Source organism: Amphiprion ocellaris, chromosome 7, assembly GCF_022539595.1.
Source record: "Amphiprion ocellaris isolate individual 3 ecotype Okinawa chromosome 7, ASM2253959v1, whole genome shotgun sequence".
Taxonomy (NCBI): Eukaryota; Metazoa; Chordata; class Actinopteri; family Pomacentridae; genus Amphiprion; species Amphiprion ocellaris.
The window spans coordinates 11,129,048-11,152,066 of NC_072772.1; the positions used below are offsets into that span (position 1 = coordinate 11,129,048).

Below are 23,019 nucleotides of genomic sequence, written 5' to 3' on the forward strand. Positions count from 1 at the left end.
TTACAGTGCCAGGGCTGGGCATTAACACCAAATTCTTTCTCAGTGCACACCCAGAGCTGATATCACACTGTGAGAGATAACTGCTGAATTTGATATAAAGTGTATTAACATGAATATCTCTGACTCCACCTTCAAACTATCGCCTAGCACACGTGGGAGCAAAGAGAGCTGCAGCATCAATTAGAGAGTAGGAGGAAGGGGTGGTTAAGAGATCCCAGCCGCTGATTTTGGCTCCTCGTCTCCAGTCATGCCTCTACTAGTGGGCCGACTCCCTATTTGATGCACATCTCCTTAACAGGGGAGATGTGTTCGCTGACAGTACGGTACATCCCACTCAACATGCACACCGTCTCCTCCTCACTCTGCTGCAGCTTCTCATGGCCAATCTATATAGTGTAACTTGATTTACAGCTACAGAGTCCAGTTTTTATTACTTGGACTAAATGTCAAGACTGTTTTGACAGATTATAACAGACAATCAGGACTGCAGGAAAAATCAGTGAGGCAGACCTGTTTTCCATCTGGTACTTAAACATGTCCAAAGTTAGGAAACAGGCCATTCCAAGTCCTTCCTTCACTAAAACTTTTTTTTTTTTTTTTTTTTTTTTGCCAGATGCCATGAGTCTGGTCAAAAATTAAACAGTCTATAAAGACAGGAGAAATTGTAAACCTGTAATCCTGAACAACTACTGCAACTCCAAATCCTGAATCTGTAACCTTGAACCACTCTGTATAATCTATATTATATTTTCACTAAAGCAATGTTGCTCTCTGATGAGTTGCACTGTAGTTCACCCACTTCATGTTAACAAAGTGTCAACAAGTGTATTTATAATCATACACAAGAACTATTTCCTTACTGATGCCAAACTAACCTCTAATATAATTTCTTCCAAATACCACAATGTCTTAATCTCTGATCACAGCCCGGTAGAAGTAAAAATAAACTTTGGCATAACCAAGCCCACTTATGATTGGCGTTTTAACCCTTTTATTACTTAATGATACAAAATTTCATCAGCATATAGTCAGTTCAATAACGGACTATCTTTCCCATAATGACACTCCTGACATCTCTGATAAAAATCCTTTGGGAAGCTTATTGCCTACTAGGCCAAACTAAAAAGAGACAGAAATAAAGAAATGGCTGACATCACAGCACAGTTGTCAACTCTCGAAAATGACTATCGGCAATCTGGTGCAACCTCCATATTTAATGAAATTCTTAAGCTAAAATTCAAATATAGCTCGATTCTCTCTCACCAGGTGAGCACGACACTCTTAAAGATTAAACAAAAACATTTTGAACTGGCCGACAAACCAGATAAAAAACCATTTCCTACTGTCCCTGAACGCAGCAGAGGCTGGAGCCTTCATGCTCGCCAGATAAACTCTAGTGGACCCTGTGAATTCACGCAGTCGATGCCAGCAGCTCCTCAGGACTGAGAGGACGTTAAAGTGGAAGCGAAGACTGGTGCAGCTGCATTGAAACCAGCGGATCAGGAGTTAGAGGCTGCTCGGAGGGAAATCTGTTTCACATCAGTGGATCTATCATGACTGCGAGGATCCAGGGGGCAGCTGTCCGGGACAAAGTAGCGCCGGAGAGCCGAGCAACAGGTCAGTTAGTGAGGATGAAGGAAGACTGATGCATCTGTCAGCTGCGTGAGACGGTGACAGAGGCTTTGAATGAGTTTAATCATAACTGCTAGGCTATATTTTCCCTTTAGAGATGGTGGGATTCAGCTTTTTAACGTCTTTGCATCTAAAATCTTTTTTTTTTTTTTTTTTTTTTTTAAATCTGCTGTGGACTTGATCAAATAATGAATGCAACTGATGCAAAGATCGCTGTGTTTCTGGCTGGTGCACAACTGTAAGTGTTAGATCCCACTTTGTGTATTTAATAATAATAATAATAATAATAATAATAATAATTAATATAATAATTAAATAGTATTAAACATGCTGTTATTCAAATTCTTGTCAGTCTGGGGCTTCTGCTGTAGCTCCTCAAACTAAATTAGGTCTAAAGTCATTTATACCAGCTTGACTTATTCCTAAAAGGAGAGGAAAAGTATATTTTGCCCCTCTATACATACAGGTTTATGTTAGTATCTTAAACAAAAAGTTTTAATTCACTGCATTGCATTAAATGCACATTTTTCCTACATGAATTGTGTCACACCTGCTTCAAAATAAATACGGTAATTATTTCAGATTGAAACAATTCGTCATAATGGTGTTGTTGTTGATAATGTTCATAACTGAGGCTCACTGTCAGAGTTTAACCTTACTTTTTCTGCTTTTACTGTATCACATCCAACCTCTTTTCCCCCAAACTTGTATGATTAGGAGGCAGATTTCACTACTTCAGCTCTGTGCCTGAGTTAATAATGATGGTCATTTGTAGTAGAAATTAATGTTACATCTCTGTTTTTCTACTTAGATTATTATGCAAGTTTTTCTTTCTCGGCAGAGTAAAAGTTAATTTAAGTAGCTAAATTGTAATTTTGCATTGTTACCTGCTGCAGTTGTGTTTTGCAGATATTGTTCTGTGCTTATTTTCAATCACGTTTAAAAGTGGATAAATATGAGCTGCAGCAGCTGCCTTCTTGAAGAGGATGTAATTTGTATCTAACTAGACCATAAGTGATTTCAGCTGCTCAGCATTTGTTGTGTATTTCAGAAGTTGAAATACTGTTTGTGTTTCTCTGGGATCATCATTTTTTTCTGATTTCTAAGAAACATTTGCTGTTTGTTTGTTCAACCTCATGCTATTACAGTGAAAAAATCAAGAACAATGTATTTAACTCTTGCTTTACCTCACTTTTACTAAGTTGAAGGCATTTTTGACATATAAGTCAAACAAGATTAATTCACTGGGTTGGAATAATTGTATTCCCAATAAAACAAAGATAAATGAAGTTAAACTAATTGCAGACTGTGTGTTGACTCTAAAATTTAACTAGAAATATATAGCAGCTGTTTTATTTTCTGCTGTACTGTGTAACATGACTGAAAGTTTATTTTGTCTTTTGTGGTGGCAGAGAAAATGGTGAAGGTCAGGAGAGCTGTGTGGCTGGTACTGGGCATGCTCAGTCTGTCCATGCTGCTGGTGGTGCTGGGAATCTACGCGACTACTCGGACTGAAAGCCTGAATGTGACCGGCTACGCCTCTGGAGTTATTGTATGTTGTTTATTTGCCCCTTGACAAATTGTTGTCATGATTTATTCAGCCTGATGACAGACAGTTGGGATTAAAATAAACTCTAAGATGTTGGCTTTTAACTTTGCAGCCTTCACCAGGAAGTTTTAAAAGGTATTCAAACATCCTCAGCATGTAATATCCATTATGAAATTAAAACTGCAATCCTTCACTCTTCTTGCAGCAGCCAAAAGTTTTATCTTCACTCGCTGCAGTATTGAAAACATTTGCTTAGGCAGAGATGGTTTTAGGTAGACTCTGAAATTGATGACTGCAAGTTGGGCAGACAGACGCCCAGTCATCTGGCATTCGGTTTGTCTTGTGTTTTTTTAGCTGGAAGAGCAGATACTGTCGTATTTCTTCTGAACTGTGTCCACCAAGAGTTGTCAGTGTCAAAATATAAGCCATGGATAATTGCAAACTTTTAACATGTTTTGCAACAGTATTTAACATAAAACATATTGTGTGCTGTCAGATTTGGACCACAACAGCTGCTCTCAGGCATGGGCATGTAAATATTGCCATTTTATTCTTCATTTGGCAGATTTTCTTGTCTCGGAATAGAACCAAATCAAAACGAAGTGCAACAGTTGTTATGAAAATGAACCATACATCACTGAATTTGCACAACGCTTAAGTTATTTTATTGTGTCCACTGCAGCTAACGCTTGGATCTTTCCTGGGACTTCTTGGACTCCGTCTGGAAGAGAACCGCAAGCAGCTGGTATGTTTTTCTGCTCTCCCTATATCATGTCAACAGACACATGCAGTATTTACAGACATACGTATATCATCTACCATCCTTTTTCCTTTATGTTTTCCCTGCTCTGACCTGCCAAAAGAAGTGGGACGTAGTATGACAGAGTGCTGTTCTCGTAGCCGACACCTTGCTCTGATTTCTTCTTCTTGTGAAATCTGTTGGCACTATTCAGTTAATATATTAGTATTGTCAGAAACCAAGCACTTAAATGTAATTGTGAACAGTAGGCTGAGTGTGTGAGATTGATACTGAGCATTTACAAAGTTTACGTTTTGGTGGAATATCTGAAATAGAAGAGCTAAAGTAAAGAAATGGCTTAAGCAGTGCATTTGTCTCCACCAGTGTAAGCAGCGATCATTGGCGTGTCCAGCTAATAAGTTTTTAAGGTTACTGCTTTATAGGAGTATCAAAGTTCTGCTTTTTGTCTGGATTCCACCTTTATCCTCAGTCTGTTTCCTTGGTTTTTGTACTTTCTGTAGAACAAAACTATGAATGAATTCTGGTCAGAGAAGATGTAATCAAATGAAAACATCCTTCTGGTTTTATATTCCTTAAAGTAGTCCCGTTTGCCTTGATGACAGTTTGGCAACCTATTGTTGGCAGTTAATTAGTAGAACTCCTTGCCTTCATAATGCATTTGAGACTATTCGGTAATGTTGTTTCCAACAAGTAGCCCTATTTGTCTCCAGTCTTAGAAGAACCTTGAGGAACCTTTTGGGGTTCCTCACTATTGCCACTGCATCCGTGAGGAACCCCTGCAGGAGATGTTTGGGTTTCCATTTTTACATCTTTGTTCCTATTCTTATTATTATACAATACTTTTTTTTTTTTTACCCCTAAACATAATCGCAATATGAGACAATATTGCAGATATTTCTACATAAATGCTGACTATTTTAAAATGAGACAAACGAGGACCTTGTCATTAATGCTGTGAGTCATTTACTCACAAATCTGTCAGCAGAACATCAGACAAGATCCTAGTTTGCCCAAATATTAAATTATATTTGTTGAAATATTGTGCACAATTACAATAAAACTAAGTCTTAAAAATAACATACGCTTGAAAAATATGCCAGTTAAGCCTATACCTAACTGTGCAACAATTCCTCCAGAAGCCCCCTTTGAGATATTAAAGGTTCCTCCAGCAACCTTTTTCTAAACTAAGCTGTTAAAGGTTTTTCCAGGAACTTTACTGCAGTAATCTATATAATGCTAAAAACCATTCAACTACATCAAGGCCAGTTTGTTTACTTGTATCTGTCTGTGTGGATCCTCAGTCATCCAGGTCGTGGGGATATTAAAAGCTATATTAGAAGGCAGCTGGAGTTCTTTTTTTGGTTTCTGAAGATGTCTCACTGCTTATCCAAGAGGCGTCCTCAGTTCAAACTGACTTGTGGGGCATCACAGATATATATTGTCTCCCTCGAATCATATATCTAACGGCCCAGTAACAACCCAAGAACATTCCTCATGTGAACGGTTGTGAAACTGCCCAGTCTGGCTCATTCAGTGTGTTAATGGTGCTGAAACATTCTGCGGAGAGATCTCAGCATTGAGTTATAAGTAGTAGTGATGTAGACTACCTACTCTGTTTAAAGATGGCTGTTCCAGTTTAACATAGAAGACTTCCTTCGCTCCTCTCTCAAACCATCTGTCTCCTCTGTACAGTATGTGAACATTGCTGTCCTCAGAGGAGTGTCACTTGTCCTTGAGATGTAGGTGGACTGCTGAGTCTCGTCCTGAAGAGCTGGGGCACATTTAACAGGAAAAATGATGACCATGGTCAGACTAATGAAACCATCAGAACAAATTAAACCAAATGCAGTCAGTTAAAACCATAAAACAATTAAACTATTACAGCAAAAGTAAACCAAATCATGGTTTGATGAACTACAGGAGTGTTTGCTAGCACTGCACACACAGAAAAAAAATAATTTAGGTCTAGACTGGATAAGCGAGTGAGAAAAAATTGTTTTTTTAAACTGAGAATTGAAAGCTAGTACCTGCCACTGAGAAAGACTATATGTAGGAACTATTAAGGCATGCTGGTCTGATGACCTAAGCATGTGACGTAGGACATATCTAGGCAACAGGTCAGACAGATAAGCCAGGACTAGTCAGTTCTAGCACTTGTAAATGTAACGAAAATTTATAATTATTCCTATACTGAACAAGCCTAAACAATGAATAATGTAATTAACAAATTGCAATTTAGAATATACGTTATGCAGTGGGTCTGACTCAGTGTTTAAACTGTCGTATCAATGTTTTTACAAATCCATGTCATCTTACTCATGTAACAGTTGTGCTTTTGGTGGTGGTTCATGTGCTAATGCGCCATCACATGATTTAAATCTATTACACAGTCAATACTAAACTGAAGCAGGACTTTAAAAATTATATTGCAAATCAAATTGCAAAATCTGTCACAAAAAAGATATTTAACTAAATCATTCCACCAGGATGCCAGATGCCGTTATAGGCGAAATTTGCTTATGTATCAAACAGCTCTTATATTATTGATTTGATCTGCAGGTCTAGTTTTAAAAGAAGAATTAATTGAGCGAAGAGAAAACAACAGTCCATCAGTATTTCAAGACAAGGAGGTCAGTCAGTCTGGAAAATTTCAAGAACTTGGAAAGTTTCTTCAAATGTTGTCAAAAAATACTTCAAACTCTGTCATGAAATCTCACAAGGACCGCAGCAGAAACAAGGAAGATCAAGACTTCTTTGTGCTGCAGAGAAAGTTTGTTATTCAGTTTTTCAACATTTAATAGCATCTGAGATCAGAGCCCACATCAATATTTCCAAGAGTTCAAGCAGCAGACATATCAAACTATATTAATGTTTGTATTTTTTTACTATTGTCATCAAAAAGTGCAGCCATTTGGTTGGACTGTGTAATCTGTTCTTGATTTAGTGATTGTAAAATCTCTCAAGTGAAAAAAAAAAAAAAGAACAAGTGAGCGATCACACAAAACAGGCAATTTGTAAGAATCTTCTGTCCGACTGCCCTTATATGCTGCTCACATTAAAATATTAAAACAAGGTGCCCGTATAGCTCAACGCGTTGAGCGAGCGACCCATGTACAGGGGCTGGTCCCCGACGCAGCTGGCCCGGGTTTGATTCCCGCTCGCGGCCCTTTGCTGCATGTCTTCCCCTGTCTCTCTCTCACTGCAGCTGTCCAATAAAGCCGATAAAAGGCCAACAAAAACATAAAAAAAAAAATATATATATATTAAAACAACATTAAGTCCTTGCAGAAGAGGGAAAAACGATTATAGATGCTAATAGACCGTCAAGTTCTTAAACACACATTTCTTTGACTAAAATACAGCTCTGGATGAGGCAGCCAATCTCAGCTAATTTCAGAGTTCATGAAACTGACCTCTGCTGACTCTCTCCTGCAGCGCATCTTTTTGCAGAGGCCTCATTGGAAACAATTAAAAGTTCATTTGATTGTTTCAGTATGAAACATGTTGCTGCTGAAGTAATTTGACCGGCCCACGGCTGTACTAATGTTATTTGAAAAGATTTCCAAATAAAGTTAATCAGATCTTCTTCCAGATATCAGATGTCATGTCTAGGTCCATTTATTTTACTGCTTCGGATTAAAGTCCCATGTGTATTATGTAACTTTCCCTCATTTCCATTGTGTAGTCGCTGACATTTACCGCACAGTATGGGGAAGTTTTGGGATTTGGGTTTGACAGACGTTCTACAAAGTGAGCCAAAAATTGAAATGTGTGTTTTATTATTAGCTTTTCGCTAGTGTTGTAAAAAGAGAGTCAGCAAACAGATGTATTTCTTTTTAGATGTTTACAGTCTAGTAACACTGTCCTCAAGGGGCAGAGAGCAGGATTTTACAGTTACTCCCATATTTGTCTGCAATTTGCTGAACTGTTAAAAACATGTGTGTTATGGTGCCATAATTTTCTAGACTGTCTTTGCAGCACCAATAAACAATGCTGCATACAGTGATACATCTATACAGAAGAGCATGAGTATTTTCACACAAAATAGACTTTTAGTGGTGTTAATACTCATCCAAGACATGTGGAACTTGTGAAACCAGCTGAAACAAAACCTTACAGAGCCATAAGCTTAAATGGAGATTTAAAGTAGACAATGGGCTATTTTCTGGAGGCAGAGTTCACAAAAAGACCCCAGTTTTGATCTTAGCAGAGCAGCCATTTTCACCTCTTCACCCTGACATATGTTCTTTAAAACTATACTGTCAAAACAATCCTGGCTTATGCTGGCAGATCAATAGTAGAGCATCCTTTCCACTGAGGACATAAGAGCTTTTATGGACAAGACATCCATTGAAGGAGTTTTTGCAGAGAGCAGATGGTGTTGGGCTTCGGAGGTAGATCACTTCACTGGTGAGATATGCTTTTTTAACAAGACCTTGAACTGTCAGAGAAGACAAGAAACCTATTCAGCACAAAATAATGTTTCATAGTGGAATTTTCATTTTTCATATTCAGTTCATTGAAGCATTTCTCCAGAAGGTGATAAGGTTAACTAGTGATTAATGCAGAGGAGGAATGAAGGAGAGATATACTGAGGCTGATAAGACTCTCAGCATTGTTTAGTTACAGCATGCTTACATCAGCTATCTTGCTTTCAAGTAGGCAGGAATAATAATAATACTTGGGTCGTAAGCAGTGTTGGGCACGTTACTTTTAAAAAGTAATTAGTTATGGTTAGTTACTTCTCCCAGAAATGAACTGAGTTAGTAAGTGAATTACTCCACTATAAGATAAACTAGTTACCAGGGAAAGGAACAATTGCATTACTTTTAATTTTTTTTTTTAAATATGTCAAAGAATTTGGATTTTTTGTCTAGACAGGTTTCACAAGCCAGTTTCAGAGTTACATATTCTAATTCTTAAAATCCCATTTTGAGCTCGGCATTCATGTTAGCTTACTCGGCATCTGTATTTACAAAAAGGTCTTTCTGCATGTCTGACCGGCACCTGCTCTCCCCGGTATTTTGCCAATGAGGGCTCTGAAACACACCGGATCGCAGCTGGAAATGCGGACCGTCCAGCTGAAAGCTCGGTCACGTGACCACGTAGTGGCCCGCTGTTGCTCGAGCGCTTGTCACGTGACAATGTTGTGGTCCGCTAGTGACCGCCCGCGGTCCATGCGGGTTTCAGATGCGGTGCGTTGGCGTGCGGGAAAATCGCATCTAGTGGACACACACCTTGAGTCAACTGTTGATAGCGGGAGCATGTTCTCAGCAACATATCTGCCTATCTTTCTATTCAGTTCAGTCTGTGTCACAAGTTTTTGTGAAGCTGGAGCAGAAAAATCCAGCTTTAGCTGCTTGAACAGCGTGACTCAGTGTCCTTCTTTGTAAGTGGAGCTCAGGTTAGCCACACCTGGCCTGCTATCATCATCAACAGTATCAACAACGGTGTTTTTGGCCACTACTTTTGTAGAAGCCTGTGCCGTTGAGATGCTTTATGGGTGTGTAAGTGCGTGTTTACTAGATGCGTTTTTCCTGGTTTCAGTCTGTTTCTTTTGTGGCTGACTAATTCTCCAGCTTTGGAGAGGATCCGCTCACATGGCATAGATGTTGCTGGCATGTGGACATATTTTTTGGCCATCCTGAAGAGGTTTGGATATAGTTTGAAGTGATGCCCAGTGAATGAGCAGGTCTTCTCCTCAGATAGACACCTTCTACTCTCACAACACACTCTTTCAACCACTCAAATGACTCTCTCTATGTACCTATCTATAACCTATTCTACTATAGGTCTAGTGTGTTTCTATGAATGAATGTGTGTTGTGTATGTGTGAATCTATGTGTGTGTGTATCTATGAGTGTTATTTAGTGTATGAAATGTAACTAAATTTATCTAAACTTAATTCTACCTAAATGTGTACTCTCCCTGACTTCTTTCCAAATGGCAAATGTACTAGCGTAATCTCCCCTCAAAAACCCACAGTTTGAGGAGTGAATCAGACCCCTTTTAAGACCTGGACAGATTGAAATGTCCAACCGCTTCATAATTCCCACGAAGCACCGCAACACACGCTGTGACGCTCTTTTTCTTCACAATCAACATGTAAATTAATACTTCAAACTGCAATAAAACAGGATCCACCTACTCGTAAGATCGATATGAGGATTCTTTGTTATATAGTTGTAGAACAGACGTGTATATAATCACATTCACATACAAACAGACTCATACACACACATTTTGATAAATGTAGGATCTTAAAATTAATCTTTCATTTTCTTTTCAGCAGCATGGTTTTAACCACCTCGTGAAGAAACCTAATAGCTTCACACTGATGTGTTCAGATGCCTGATCAGCACGCAAAACTTTTATCCTTCGGAAAAATTATTTTTAGAAAAACTTTCTCAGCCATAATCTGCATTCTTGTCAAGCTGTGCACTGATCTCAACCGAATAACGTTAGTCTTTATTGTTTTGTTTGGAAACTCCTTCAGTTTTGCTTTTCTCTTTGTTCCTCTTCCAGCTGATGGCTGCCATTGTATTCCTCAGCTTCGGGATCATCACCTCTTTTCTGTGCCTGGTGATCGATGGTGTCTGTATTGTCTTAAACATGGTGAGTTATCCACACTTGCATGTGAACACTGTAACTCTAGAGATGGCTGCGCTGGATGATGAAACAACACAGTAACAGAAGATCCTCAAACAATAAGTCTTGTTGGCCTGCATCACTGTTGGCAGTATTGACACTTTGCACAATTTTGCCCACAAAAAGAGTTCCCACTAGCTTTAGTGCAATCTTTATGACATTTCTCAGGTTTGATTTTTTATTATTTTTTTACTATCCAGATTATTTGTTATGAAAACACATCGTGAGAAAACAGCAGTGCTGCTACTTCGGTTTTGAAGTTTCATCCAGGCGGCTCAATCAGAGCATAAGAATTAAAGTACCTCAGTTTGTTTTTGGTTTTCTGTGTCCAGATGTCTGATGTTCTGATAAATAGCAGTTTGTACATAGTCTCCAATAGTTATAATTATGAGAGGGTAGCCTATTAAAATCCTAACAGTTGATTTGGGACTAAATCAGTATCAAACTCAAACTACATAAATACTTCAAAAACACTGATGAATAGTCAAGTACAGTGGAAAGACATACAAAACTATAGCTTTCATTATTGATCTTTTAGATTTTCAGATGTGTAATATATATATATATAGTAAAGATCAAGGATGTCAAACTCGTTTGTTTGAAAAAAGTCAAATGTAATGCCCCAGTTGTCCAAAACACATTGTGGCGTCAACAAGGTAATGGGATAGAGGTGTTGCAAAGTGCTGTCACATTCTCATTTATAACATAACAAGCCTTTACAGCCTCACATTGACAACACTTACATGGTAGTTAAGTCTGTGATGGTTTTAGTGCTCAGGCCTCAAGGTGGAGATCAAAATTGGACTCTTGTGAGCTGCACTTTGTGGGCTTGTGCCTGCAGCAAATGACTGTATAAAAAATTCATGACTGACATCAGCTCTAGCACAAAAGTGAAAAAATAGTTGTAAACCTAGTATTCAGAGCAGACTGAAGCCTGAGCTTTACTTTTCCATACATTTAGCTCATTATTTAAAACTTTGTCCACATTTAATATTAGCATCTTCTATTGTAGCAGTGTATGTATGTGTATATGACGGAAAATGAGAAAAAGCATGAGAGGTCCCCTTTAAAAGATACGGTTGAAGACTTTAGGAAATGTTACATCGAATTTTCTACATCAAGATAAACCACTTCAGAAGTACCATTTCATTTTCAGGAGGCCCTATAATGAAGATGTATTACAGACAACATTTTCAATTAAAGAGCAGAACACTTCCCACAAAAGAAGAATCATCAGCAGTCACCACATCAAGAGAATATTTCCACCCATGATTCAAGCCTGTTTTCCAAAACTGCTTAGGTCCTGTTGGAATCACTGTTGCTTCAAATCAAACCGCACACATTGCATGATGCACAATAATTGAATTATATCCAGGGCTTTATTCTTCCTCCCCTGACAGTCTGACCAAACTTAACCATCCGTGATTACGACGAATACCACCAGAGAAACAATTCCCAGTGAAGTGAACCTTATTTTACCAGTTTATTGAAGCCAAAAGTAATTTGTCTTCAAAGTGTTCTAAATGAGTTTTGGAAAGTTGAGTTTTTTGACTATAAAGTCAACATAGTTTACTCTGTTCAAATGTGTCATCTAGATTATTTGTATTATTCTTGTTTTACTACCCAAGCAAGGTTGATTGGTGCCGGGAATTTTGTGGATGATATTTCTTCGTATTTGAACTTTTGCCAGGACATCCGTCCACTGAAAGAGGAGCGATGTCAGTATTACAGCAGCGGCAGCAGCTACATCTATGAGAATTTCTACACGTCTGTGAGTACAGATGCACTGATGTGTACAGATTTACACACTGCAGTTAGGTAAAGCTTTGGCAGGTCCAGAATTAGTAAGATTTATACCAGCTATATGCCACATTTTCTATTTTAGCTATGGGTGTGTTACTTGTCTCTGTTGTATTAGCTGTTGACGTTTTCCTTTTTTAGGTGTCGTGTTGGAGCCCGAAGGAGTCCTGCACCATGACGGTACGAAGTGGGACCTGTTACTGCTGCGACCTCTACGACTGTGCCAAGTGAGACAATGCACCATATTACTGCAGCGTTACATGTCATCAAAAATCGATCAGACACAAACCCATCATCTGCTAAAATATTCTCATGACCACTTCAGGATTGACTTGACATTAATTGTAACTATTTTTGTCTGAGAAATCATTTGGAATAATCAGAGCTTTTGCTTTGTTCTGCAGTGGAGGATACCTCAGCAACTACTATGAGTTTGTTGGAGTACAAAGCTGTGAGGAAGTCTTTGTTCTGTACGTGTTAATTTGGATCCTCGCCAGCCTCAACCTTGTGGCATTCTTCGCAGGGATACTGACCACAGCGGTGCTGGGCAGCATCAAAGACTCGGTAAGACATAGACAACAACTGGTTGCACACACACCTGAACATAGTACAATTGAATTCTTCCCTGCTTACGTGAATATTGTTGGCCCACTGCATTGTCAGGTGGAAATGCTCAGCCATGGTACGTTCAAAGAGGAAAAAAGAACATTTTCACTAGAAACATGCACATCCAGTTGTGTGACTAATATGCCACACGTTACCATTAGCTTTGATCATATGCGCACAGGTCAGGGCATTCAGAGACGGTGACAGCTGTAAGAGTGATTTAAGATCAATGAACAAGCACTGGGTGGGTTACTGAGCTTTATGGTGCCTGTTGTGCTTTAGTGCAAATGAAGTTCAACCAGTGTTTGTATCTCTTTACTTCTCTCCTGCTCTCTGTACCAAACATGCAGCATTTTAACACAGCCAAATTCCCAACAAAGCTGTTGTCATGTATGTCTTTTTCTGTTTCTGTTGTCAGACAACAGAATGAATATGAAATCTTGAGTCAAACGCAGCCCATTAAGACTTCATGTTAACCTGCGGCCACTTCAGAGCCACTTTCAAGTTTCTGCAGCACTAAAATACAGATCTATAACTGCAATGTTGTCTGACAAACTCACTGAACAATAGCTGTGCTGTGAATTAGGTGATGTTTCCATGTAAAACGTTTGCTCAGGGAGGCAGCACGTGCGTTGGTTAGCACTGTCACCTCACAGCTAGAACATCGAATATCATTCTGGGGCCTTTCTGTGTGCAGTGTGTGTTCTCCCTTCGGCTTCCTCCCACAGTCCAAAGACATACTGAGTTCCACTGGTGATTCTAAATTGTCTGTAGGGGTGAATGTGAGTCTGCTTGGTTGTCTGTCTCTCTGTATGGTCCTGTGAAACACTGGAAACATGTCCAGCATGAACCCTGCCTTCAACCTTAGTCAGCTGGGATAGATTCCAGGCCCCCACAACCCTACAAAGGAATAAGCGGTGTATAGATAATGGATGAAATGGATGGATGTTTGTTCAGACAGAATGCTGCAAGTGATAGAAAGTCAGAGTTCAAACACTCATCCATGTAAAACCAGGTGTTATACAGTCATTCTGGGGACAAGTGGCACAACATGGGACCTTTAATCATTCAGATTTAGAGCACATCCCTTAACAGAAACTCAACTTTGCTTCTTTATAGCATAGTAAAAAAAGAGCTACTTAACTCTGTTCAGGTATATTATTTTTTGTTGTGACTAGGTTCAAGGCCAAACACTGTGTGTTTAATAAGCTTGATCTCTGAACAACACAACTCAACCCTGCGGTTGAGAGGAACCTAAATGTAATCCAAGCTTAGTTTTACACAGATGTTGTCATTTTGGATAGTATTTTAAAACCCCCAATGACACATATTATAAAATTTCCTTAACCTCAAATGGGTCTTACATTCTTTGGTTATGTTCTGATTTCTTTTTTTTTTTTCATATTTCTTTTTTTTTGTTTGATGTGAGAAAACTACATATACAGCCATGGAAAAAAATATTAGACCACCCTTGTTTTCTTCAATTTCTTGTTCATTCCAATGCCTGGTACCACTAAACGTATATTACCTGAAGAATACAATGAACACGACAAAAAATGCATGTGATTACATCATACTTTATGTCCTATTTGACATGCTGAAGCTCCATTGTATTCCCAGGGTATATAAGAGGCCATTTCATGTCATCAGCAGCACATCTAAAGGCCTAGAGTGGTTTCCTGCTTACATTCAAGCCGTAGCACAACTCAGAAGTTGTCAGCTCTCACATAATGCCTAAAACTAAAGAATTATGTGAAGCCACAAAGGCAGCCATCTTGGCACTGCTGGAAATTGGCATGAGTGAGAGACAGGTAGCGAAAAAACTGAAGATCTCTCTATTATTTATGGTAAAGAAAATGAGTCTGTTCTTTTTAAGACAAGATTGTGAATGTTTGTCTCACATGCTGTGGTTAGATGGCTGGAAACTGTCCCTGCAAAATCAGGAACATTCCACTGGTAATACCGGAATCTGATTCATTCAAGTCCACATCAGTCCAGATGCTGTTGCGTTGCCGTCTGGTGTATAAATTCTTGTCTGTTGAGTCTCTTGTTCCCAGCACGTTTTTATGGTCTATTATAAAAATTTATTATTATACGATGGGTATCTGTCTTTTGAAAGTTGTGTGGCTTTAAATCAATTTTTATGACTCTTGTTTTATTAATACCAGAGTTGCAATAAAAACATCAACGGCAGGATACCAAGTTGAGAGTGGGCCATGAAAGCTGTAAAACACTGACTGTTGTATTAGCAGGGTTATCGAGCCGTCTCTGCATATTTATGCCCAGTTCATCTGTGAGGTTTATCCTCCTCTGCTCCTCACTTCGAAAACCATCAGGGGCACTTTACCCATCAAATTGTCGGAAAAGCTTAGAAAACCGTTACTTGTGGGCTGTTCGTGGTCAACCTGGCTGGTAGACTATATAAAGAGATGTTTTTGACTTTCATCTCAGGTGGGGAAAGTGGCTTAGAAGGTTCAGGGCCATCAGCTGACTTTTTTTGGGAATGCTTTGAGTGTCTGACTGTGTGAATCAAGTCGTTCTTTGCTTTTCTTTTTTTCGAACAACCTCGAACAAAACTAGTGACTCCCACATAAGTTGTGTTTTGAGTCTTAAATTTTAGTTGATAGATGCAGTGGGCGGTAGTTGGGACAAATCTTACTATCACCTTTCAGATACCAGCCTTCCTAGATATGCCATTTTTTATGCCAATTTGGGGTAAATGGCTTTGATAATAGTATCTGGTTGTACATATTATTATAATCATTAGATTGGATTATTGAGGTGTGTCTTAAGACAAAGATTATTGTCTGTAATTACAGCTCCTTACAACTAAAGTCTGTAACAGATCTTAGTTTGTAGCAAAAAAGGAAAGCGCAGGAAAGAACAGTTGTTTGCAAAGTAAATATGCTGAAGTGTCCACTGTCTCTGTCTGCAAAATGTGAATGTTTTCTTTTAAAAGTAAACTGAATATATTCTGACAAAACAACAACTTTAAGACATTATCTTGGCTTCTTGGAAACATTTTTTACTATTTGTCTTTCATTTAATACACCAAACAGAAAGCCAGATTAATAATAAATATTAAAAATATTTGCAACTTTAGTTGAGTACTGCTCTTGTCTAACTGAGGATTGACCCTGGTCGACACCAACCTGATACCGAATTCAGCCCCTCCTGCACAGTGAAGCTCACCTCACACGGTGCTGTGTCCTAAATCTCTGCTGAAAACTACTTCCACACACCAGCACTGTCTTCTTAGGACACTAAAGATCTTTGTGCTGCCAGAGATCGAGTTGATCTGGCCTGACTGATTGTAAACTCTGCAACCATGAACACAATAGCCGACTGACCACAAACTGTGACAATAAAAAGCTTCACCCTCTTTAAAAGTTCTCCCTTTAAAAAAAAAAATGCTTTTCAACTTTAAATCATAGGAAATACAATTTTTTTGGGACAAGAATTTAGAAAAACAGACTCATGTTAAAGTAAAAACAGGTTTCTACAATCTAATATCAATTAAAAAAAATGCAAAGTAAGTGGTTGCATAAGCATTCATCCTCTTCAAGTGAATATTTAGTAGTTTTTGACTGCAGTTAAAGTATTGAATCGGTGTGTGTGTGTGTGTGTGTGTGTGTGTGTGTGTGTGTGTGTGTGTGTGTGTGTGTGTGTGTGTGTGTGTGTGTGTGTGTGTGGAGGTTTTAATTAGCTTTGCACATCTGGAGACTGCAGTTTTACCCTGTTCTTCTCTGCAAAACTTCTCAAGCTTTCTCAGGTTGCACAGGGATCATGAGGGAGCAGCTCTTTTCAAGTCCAGCCACAAATTCTCAGCTGGATTGAGGTCTGGACTCTGACTCGGCCACTCTAGAACATTCCCCTTGTGAGTTCATGTTGTTCATGGATTTATCGGCATCAGGTTGTCCTCCAGGACAGTGCAGCACTTTACTGCGTTCATTTTCCCCTCCACCTGTACAAGCTTTCTAGGGCCTGCTGCTTAGAAGCATCCCCATATCATGATGCTGCCACCACCGTGCTGCGCAGTGAGCATGTGTGTTTGTGATGTGGTTGAAAAACATAGTGGTTGTTATGATGTGCTGTGTTTGGTTTCCACCAAACATAGCAACTAGTCTGATGGCAAAAAAGCTAAACTTTGGTGTCATCTGACCAAATAACCTTCTTCCAGTTGACTTCCGAGATTCACACCTGCCTTCTGATAAACTCTAGTCAACAACAAATATGAGCTTTTTTCAGCAGTGGCTTTCTCTTTGCCACTCTCCCATAACCCTTTGACTGGTAAAGAACTTGGACAATTGTTGTCAGCACAGTCGCTCCTGTTTCAGCCACTTAAGTTTGTAACTCTGTCAGAGGAGTCATAGGTGTCTTGGTGGCCTCCCTTGCTCGTCTAATTAAGTTTTTGAGGATGGCCTTTCTGACGGATTTACACGTCGTATTCCTTCCATTTTTAAAGTTTGATTTAACTCTGCTCCAAGGAACATTCAATAACTTGGAAATTTTTCTCTCCGTTCTCTGAGTTATCTTTAAATGACTTGTTCATTCCACATTCCACAGTCCATGTAGGAGTGGTGAATTATGTGCTGTCCATGCCATATTTGCTACATACTGTGCTTGTCATGTAAATGGATTATCATTTATTGCTTTATTTTCTTTCAGATAATAAATTACATACAGAGCAACTTACAGTGTGTAAAATTTATGGGTTTGGAGCCTACAGCAAGTTTTTGGCTTTGACGTCAAGCAGACTACAGACAGGCCACCCAAGGGGAGACCAAAATAACACTCAGACTTTGACTCAGCGAAGGTTTTATAGGGAAGGATGTGTGAATTGCTAGTTGCATGCAGCATGTGGCAATTTGAAAAATTCCAGCAGATCAACCAGAGCAGGCTCTAGAGGTAATCGCATTGTACCTTTTAGGAAAAGTGCTCTTGGGCAGTCAGTTTTCTCCTTTCATGCATCACAAACCTGGAATACTATACCAAGTGCCATTCGTGAACAACCACATCTCACCTCATTTACTAAACATCTCAAAGCATGGCTATTGGAAAATCAGATCTGTGATGATAACACTGTGTAAATTTGTTTGCCGTTGATGGGGCTTGTCCCTGAGGACTCTGTGTAATTTGTTTTAAATGTGTAGATGTGGGCTTCGGGCAATATAGTCACATGTAATAGTGTTTAAGGATTATGAGCGATAGTGATAATGGGATATGTGCAATAGTGTTAGAAGGGACATGTATAGGGTAATTATATGTAATGTAGACGGGGATATGTACAATAGCGATTAAGAGAACTGTGCAGTATTATCATGTGCAATAGTGGCAATGGGAAATGTGCAATACAATTACATGTAATAGTGTCAGAGGGATACATGTAGTGGACTCTTACGTTACAGTGACAGAGGAATTATTGTAGTACAGCAATGTGCAATAATGATAGAGGGATATGTGCAATAGCAACAAAGAGATATTTGCAATATAATCATGTGTAAATGTTAATTAATTAATGTTTGGTAGCTGCTTTGGTCTCCCAGCTTTTGTCTGTTATGTCCACTATGTGTTATCACTTGTTGTTTGTTTTTCTTTTTTGTATGTCTTTGTTCAGTTATGGTTCTATGTTATTCTTTATCTTTGATCTGCCAGTGGGACTTGAGATGGAAATTAGCCATATGGCTACAATTTCTCGTATTTACATGGAAATGTACATTAATACGAACTGTCCCATTTTAAAAATAAATAAAGGAATGAATGAATGAAATGAAAGTGTATCAAATGGCAGACATAAGAAAGACAGATGAAAAAAAATTACCTTTATATCTTTATTTTATTATGTTCAAGCTGGACTGTTCACAAGTAGCAAATCTTGCCTCTTCAGGGCATCTATCTATCTATCTATCTATCTATCTATCTATCTATCTATCTATCTATCTATCTATCTATCTATCTATCTATCTATCTATAAGCCTGTTCTTTAGGGATTTCAGATCATTATTTAATGATGCTCCAGTTGCACTCAATGATTTGTTTGATTTTAGAGTCACAGCATCTATTTTGTTGTACAAATCGCAGTCTAGAGCTATTTTTAGCAGCAGTCTTGTTAGATTGTCAGAGAAGTTTGCACAATATATCTGCAGTGTCTTCAAGGACAGGACATCTTTCACAAGAGTTTTATAAAACAGTCACACATACGAAACTCAGTAAAGACCTCAGTCAGAGATTCAGTAGCGATAATGCATCTGCCCTCAAGATGTTCCAGTTTCTTATGAATCTTGGGTAACCGGGAGACAAGCATGGATTAGAGAATTTTCATTCATTAAGATGGCAAATTCAAGATCCAATTTTGGTCTCACACTTAGAAAAGGATTTTCTTAATTTCTTTTTTTCCATCTCATCTATCATGTGCCTCCAGTTGTTCATAATAAATGTTGTCAGCACATTTTATGATCATTTGCTCACTGTTTATTTGAGTGTTCAGTCCATCTCTAGCTCTCTCCTCTGGTAAAACTGTTCGTTATTCCATTTCTTGGCAATGAGCAGTGTGTGTTCCTGGCTCAGATCTTATGATCAGATGACTGTAATCATCCATATTTTATTTGTAGAGGCTCAATGTGACATGCTTTTGTTGTGTAAGTTATCAATCTCTCTCTCTCTGCACTTTAAATAATATGTTTCTCTTTCTTTGTATCAGCAGAGGTGTAGCAGCCCTGTGGCCGATCTGTCTCAGAGCTCAGCATCTTCCCCTACAGCTCCACTGCTGATGGACGCCAACACTCACACAGAACAGCAGCTCCACCCAGTCAGTGTGCACTCAACACACACACACACACACACACACACACACACACACACACACACACACACACACACACACACACACACACACACACACACACACACACACACACACACACACACACACACACACAAGATACAGTTACAAACATAAATCTGCTTTTTCTCCTTTGGTTCTTTTCTGTCTTCATCTCAGCACATGAGACTAATCATCTTATCAGTTCTGGAAACGCACAAACTTCTCCATCTTCACCCGACATCCATTCATTAAAAATTCTTGACACCACAGAGATTCAGATTGGTTGTTTTGGTTCCATCATAGACAAAATCAAAACAAATGCACCCTTCTCTCCTTCAACTTACTTCGATTTCAGCTGTTAGTTTTGGAACTAAATTAGGTGTTTTGAAGGATCTTGACATGAAATACAGTGTTGCAATGGAGTGGATTAATAGCTTGACTTGGTTTTATTTTGGCACCATTCGAAGTAAAAAGTTTTCTGCCCTCGATCTGAGTCATTTAATATTTCCCAATCTGACACCGTTTACCTAAATAAAACACATTTCCAGTACATCTTGAAATGTGTTCTAAGCATAAAAGCATGCATTTCAGAAGATGTGTATTAGTTGTAGTACCTTACTAATCTCAGTGTTTATTACTGTAGCAACATGTGGAAACATTTAGTACTACTAAAGGCAGTTCCATGTTCCAAACAGAGGGCACTGTGGGGGTTTAGCTTGCAACAGGCACCAAGACTTTTGTGACCCTTAATGACGTCCGGCCAGAGCTCATGTGTAAAGAAAAAGCTGGGAACAACTAAGACACTGTTTCTGTGTCACAGTAGGATGCGGAACAAAGCAGCCTTTGAGGCCCACATTATGTGTCTGTTAAGTAGCAAAATCAACAAAGGATATTATGTTCACTGTATTCAGTTTGTCTGCTGTGGCTATTCCTGGATTACACTGATGCTAAAAAAAAGTACTTTAACATGGGATGATTTTTGTAGATATAAGGAGCGTCTTCATTCTCTCAGTCCAATGTAGAATTTTGGCCATACTTATGATGCACATTGGAGATGACATCCTCAGGAAGTTTGGGTTCCCATGAGTTTAGAAAAACAGTAAATGTAACGTTTCTGCATCACAACCTCACCGCGACTTCCTCATTTTTCCTCCTCACAGTTTGAAAACCATTTATATGCAGACAGACACTAATTTTTCTGTAGCCTCTAATCCATGATGCGGTTTGAATAAGCTGCATAGACCATGGGAAGAAAGATATTATTTGTTGCATAGACCTTCAACTCACAAAAAACAGGTGATACTTTTTGGAAAGCATCGCAAAAAATGTAAGCCACACTAGTGAGTGAGACCTATGCTTGTGGTGCCTCTTATTTTTAAAGTAAACTTCTCATCCATTCTAGTGCTGACGCTTGTTTTGATCCAAAAATCAAGTTACTTTTTGAGCTGATTTCAATAATTTGTCAATAGTCAGTTAAAAGGAAAACCCATTTAACTTTAACTTTTGAATCTTCGAATTTTCACGTCAAGGTTCAAGATACAACAGTGCTTGAAAGTTTGTGTTTTCTATACTTCTGCATAAATATGACCCCAAACCTACATTACATTTATAATGGATTAAATCTAATCTGTGGTAAATGTGTTTTTTGTTTCTTTCCTCTCTTTGCTTGGTCCTGCCCTGCTCATCCAGGGAGCATCTGTGTTTTTCCCTCCAGCAGAGAAGACAGCTGCCACACAGAGTTTTCCTTCCTCACTGACTCCCCACATGGAGACCAACCCGCCTCCCTTCGTCCCGCTGACCAGCCTGCTGCCTTACAGAGTCCACGGCCTCCCAGTCTGAGCCCCACCAGCGCTGACCAGCAGCTTTGTACGAGAAAGAGATCTAAAATACTAAGAACAGAAAGGGATGTGTAATTATTCTTCTTGTTGTTTTTAACGTTGTTGGGAGGGAGGAAAGACAATATAACTAAAAGACAGATGTGCCGATCTGAATATTATACAGAAATATAAGTCTCTTAAAATCCAACCGTGGACGTGGTGATGTTTCATGGAAAATGTTTCTTGCTGCTTTTGATTAAATGCAAAGATTTTAACATTTGACTGTACTTCACTTAAAAACATGAATGTCTTAAAATGTAAAATGTCTGTAAATGAAATGTTTTGTGTTGTAAATGCTTTTCATGACTTCATGTGCATAGGAGGGCAAATAGACTGTAACCCAAACTTCCACAAACATCAGTAAAACCACATATAAATTAAAATTTCATATGGTAAAAAAATCAGAATGTAGCCTGTCACTCTCACGTAAGTGTTTGTTATAAGTATTAGGTTTCTGTGTGGTGTCACAGGCTGTGTTAAAGTTTGATTTAAGTCCTATGAAGCCCCACAAACATGATTTACATATATGTAATGTTTATGTCACTAACAATAGTTTCAAAGATTATATTTTGCTGTACTTTACGTTGAACTTTCCATAATGTGTCAGGTTAAAGTCTACACCAACAGTAATCCAGCTGTCGTCGTAGACAGCAGAATCAAACTAGTGACTCTGATGGTTTACTCAACAAAATAAACCACCACTAAACTGGAATAAGAACGCTGAATAAAATGTGACATGTCTTTTTATACGATGAATGAAATCAATGAAATAAATGATTGATTAAAACTGAAAGATTCTGGAATTTGGATTATTTACGGCCTTGTCTACTACAGCAGATAAGTTCAAAGAGGTGCATAACCACCATTTTACAAAATATCTCTACACAGGATGATACAAAAACAACTAGAAATCATATATTAAAGAACATTATGTCATTTGGCTTTTTCTGAGTACGTTTACTACAAATGTACATGGGCTTTTGAGTGCTGGTGAAGTGGTGAAGCAGTGCCATTCATTGTCAATGATTTCCATGTTTCTTTGTTTCAAAAAACAATCATGCATTTTGATTTTTTCATACATTTCTTATAGTTCTTCTGGGAATATAACATAATCTCCTGGGTCAAAAATATACAGACAGCAATTTGAATTATTAGTTTTGGTAATGTAAAAAGCAGTGTTAATCAAACTTTATTAGTGTTATGGCCTCTTCTCTTTATAACTGACTACAGCTGGTGATTCCTCTCAGCCAACTGAACTGGAATCCATCTGATACATACATCGGACTCTGCCACAAATACTACATAAGGAAAATCTAATGAGCTC

General features: G+C 38.6%; 1 protein-coding gene across 2 annotated transcripts; it reads left to right on the forward strand.

The window, feature by feature from the left end:
* Positions 1-1,406: 1,406 nt before the first annotated feature.
* LOC111586021 (transmembrane protein 255B) lies at positions 1,407-22,488 on the forward strand. 2 transcript variants are annotated; one of them, XM_055011831.1, is made up of 9 exons: positions 1,407-1,617; positions 3,045-3,184; positions 3,864-3,926; positions 10,467-10,556; positions 12,280-12,360; positions 12,531-12,616; positions 12,794-12,953; positions 19,696-19,803; positions 21,508-22,488. In XM_055011831.1, the coding sequence occupies exons 1-9, from the start codon at positions 1,554-1,556 to the stop codon at positions 21,655-21,657; spliced, it is 942 nt and encodes a 313-aa protein (XP_054867806.1). In that variant the 5' UTR covers positions 1,407-1,553; the 3' UTR covers positions 21,658-22,488. The 2 variants fall into 2 exon arrangements, with proteins under 2 accessions (XP_054867806.1, XP_054867807.1); XM_055011832.1 differs by having other exon boundaries at positions 1,408-1,617; positions 19,699-19,803.
* Positions 22,489-23,019: the final 531 nt, after the last annotated feature.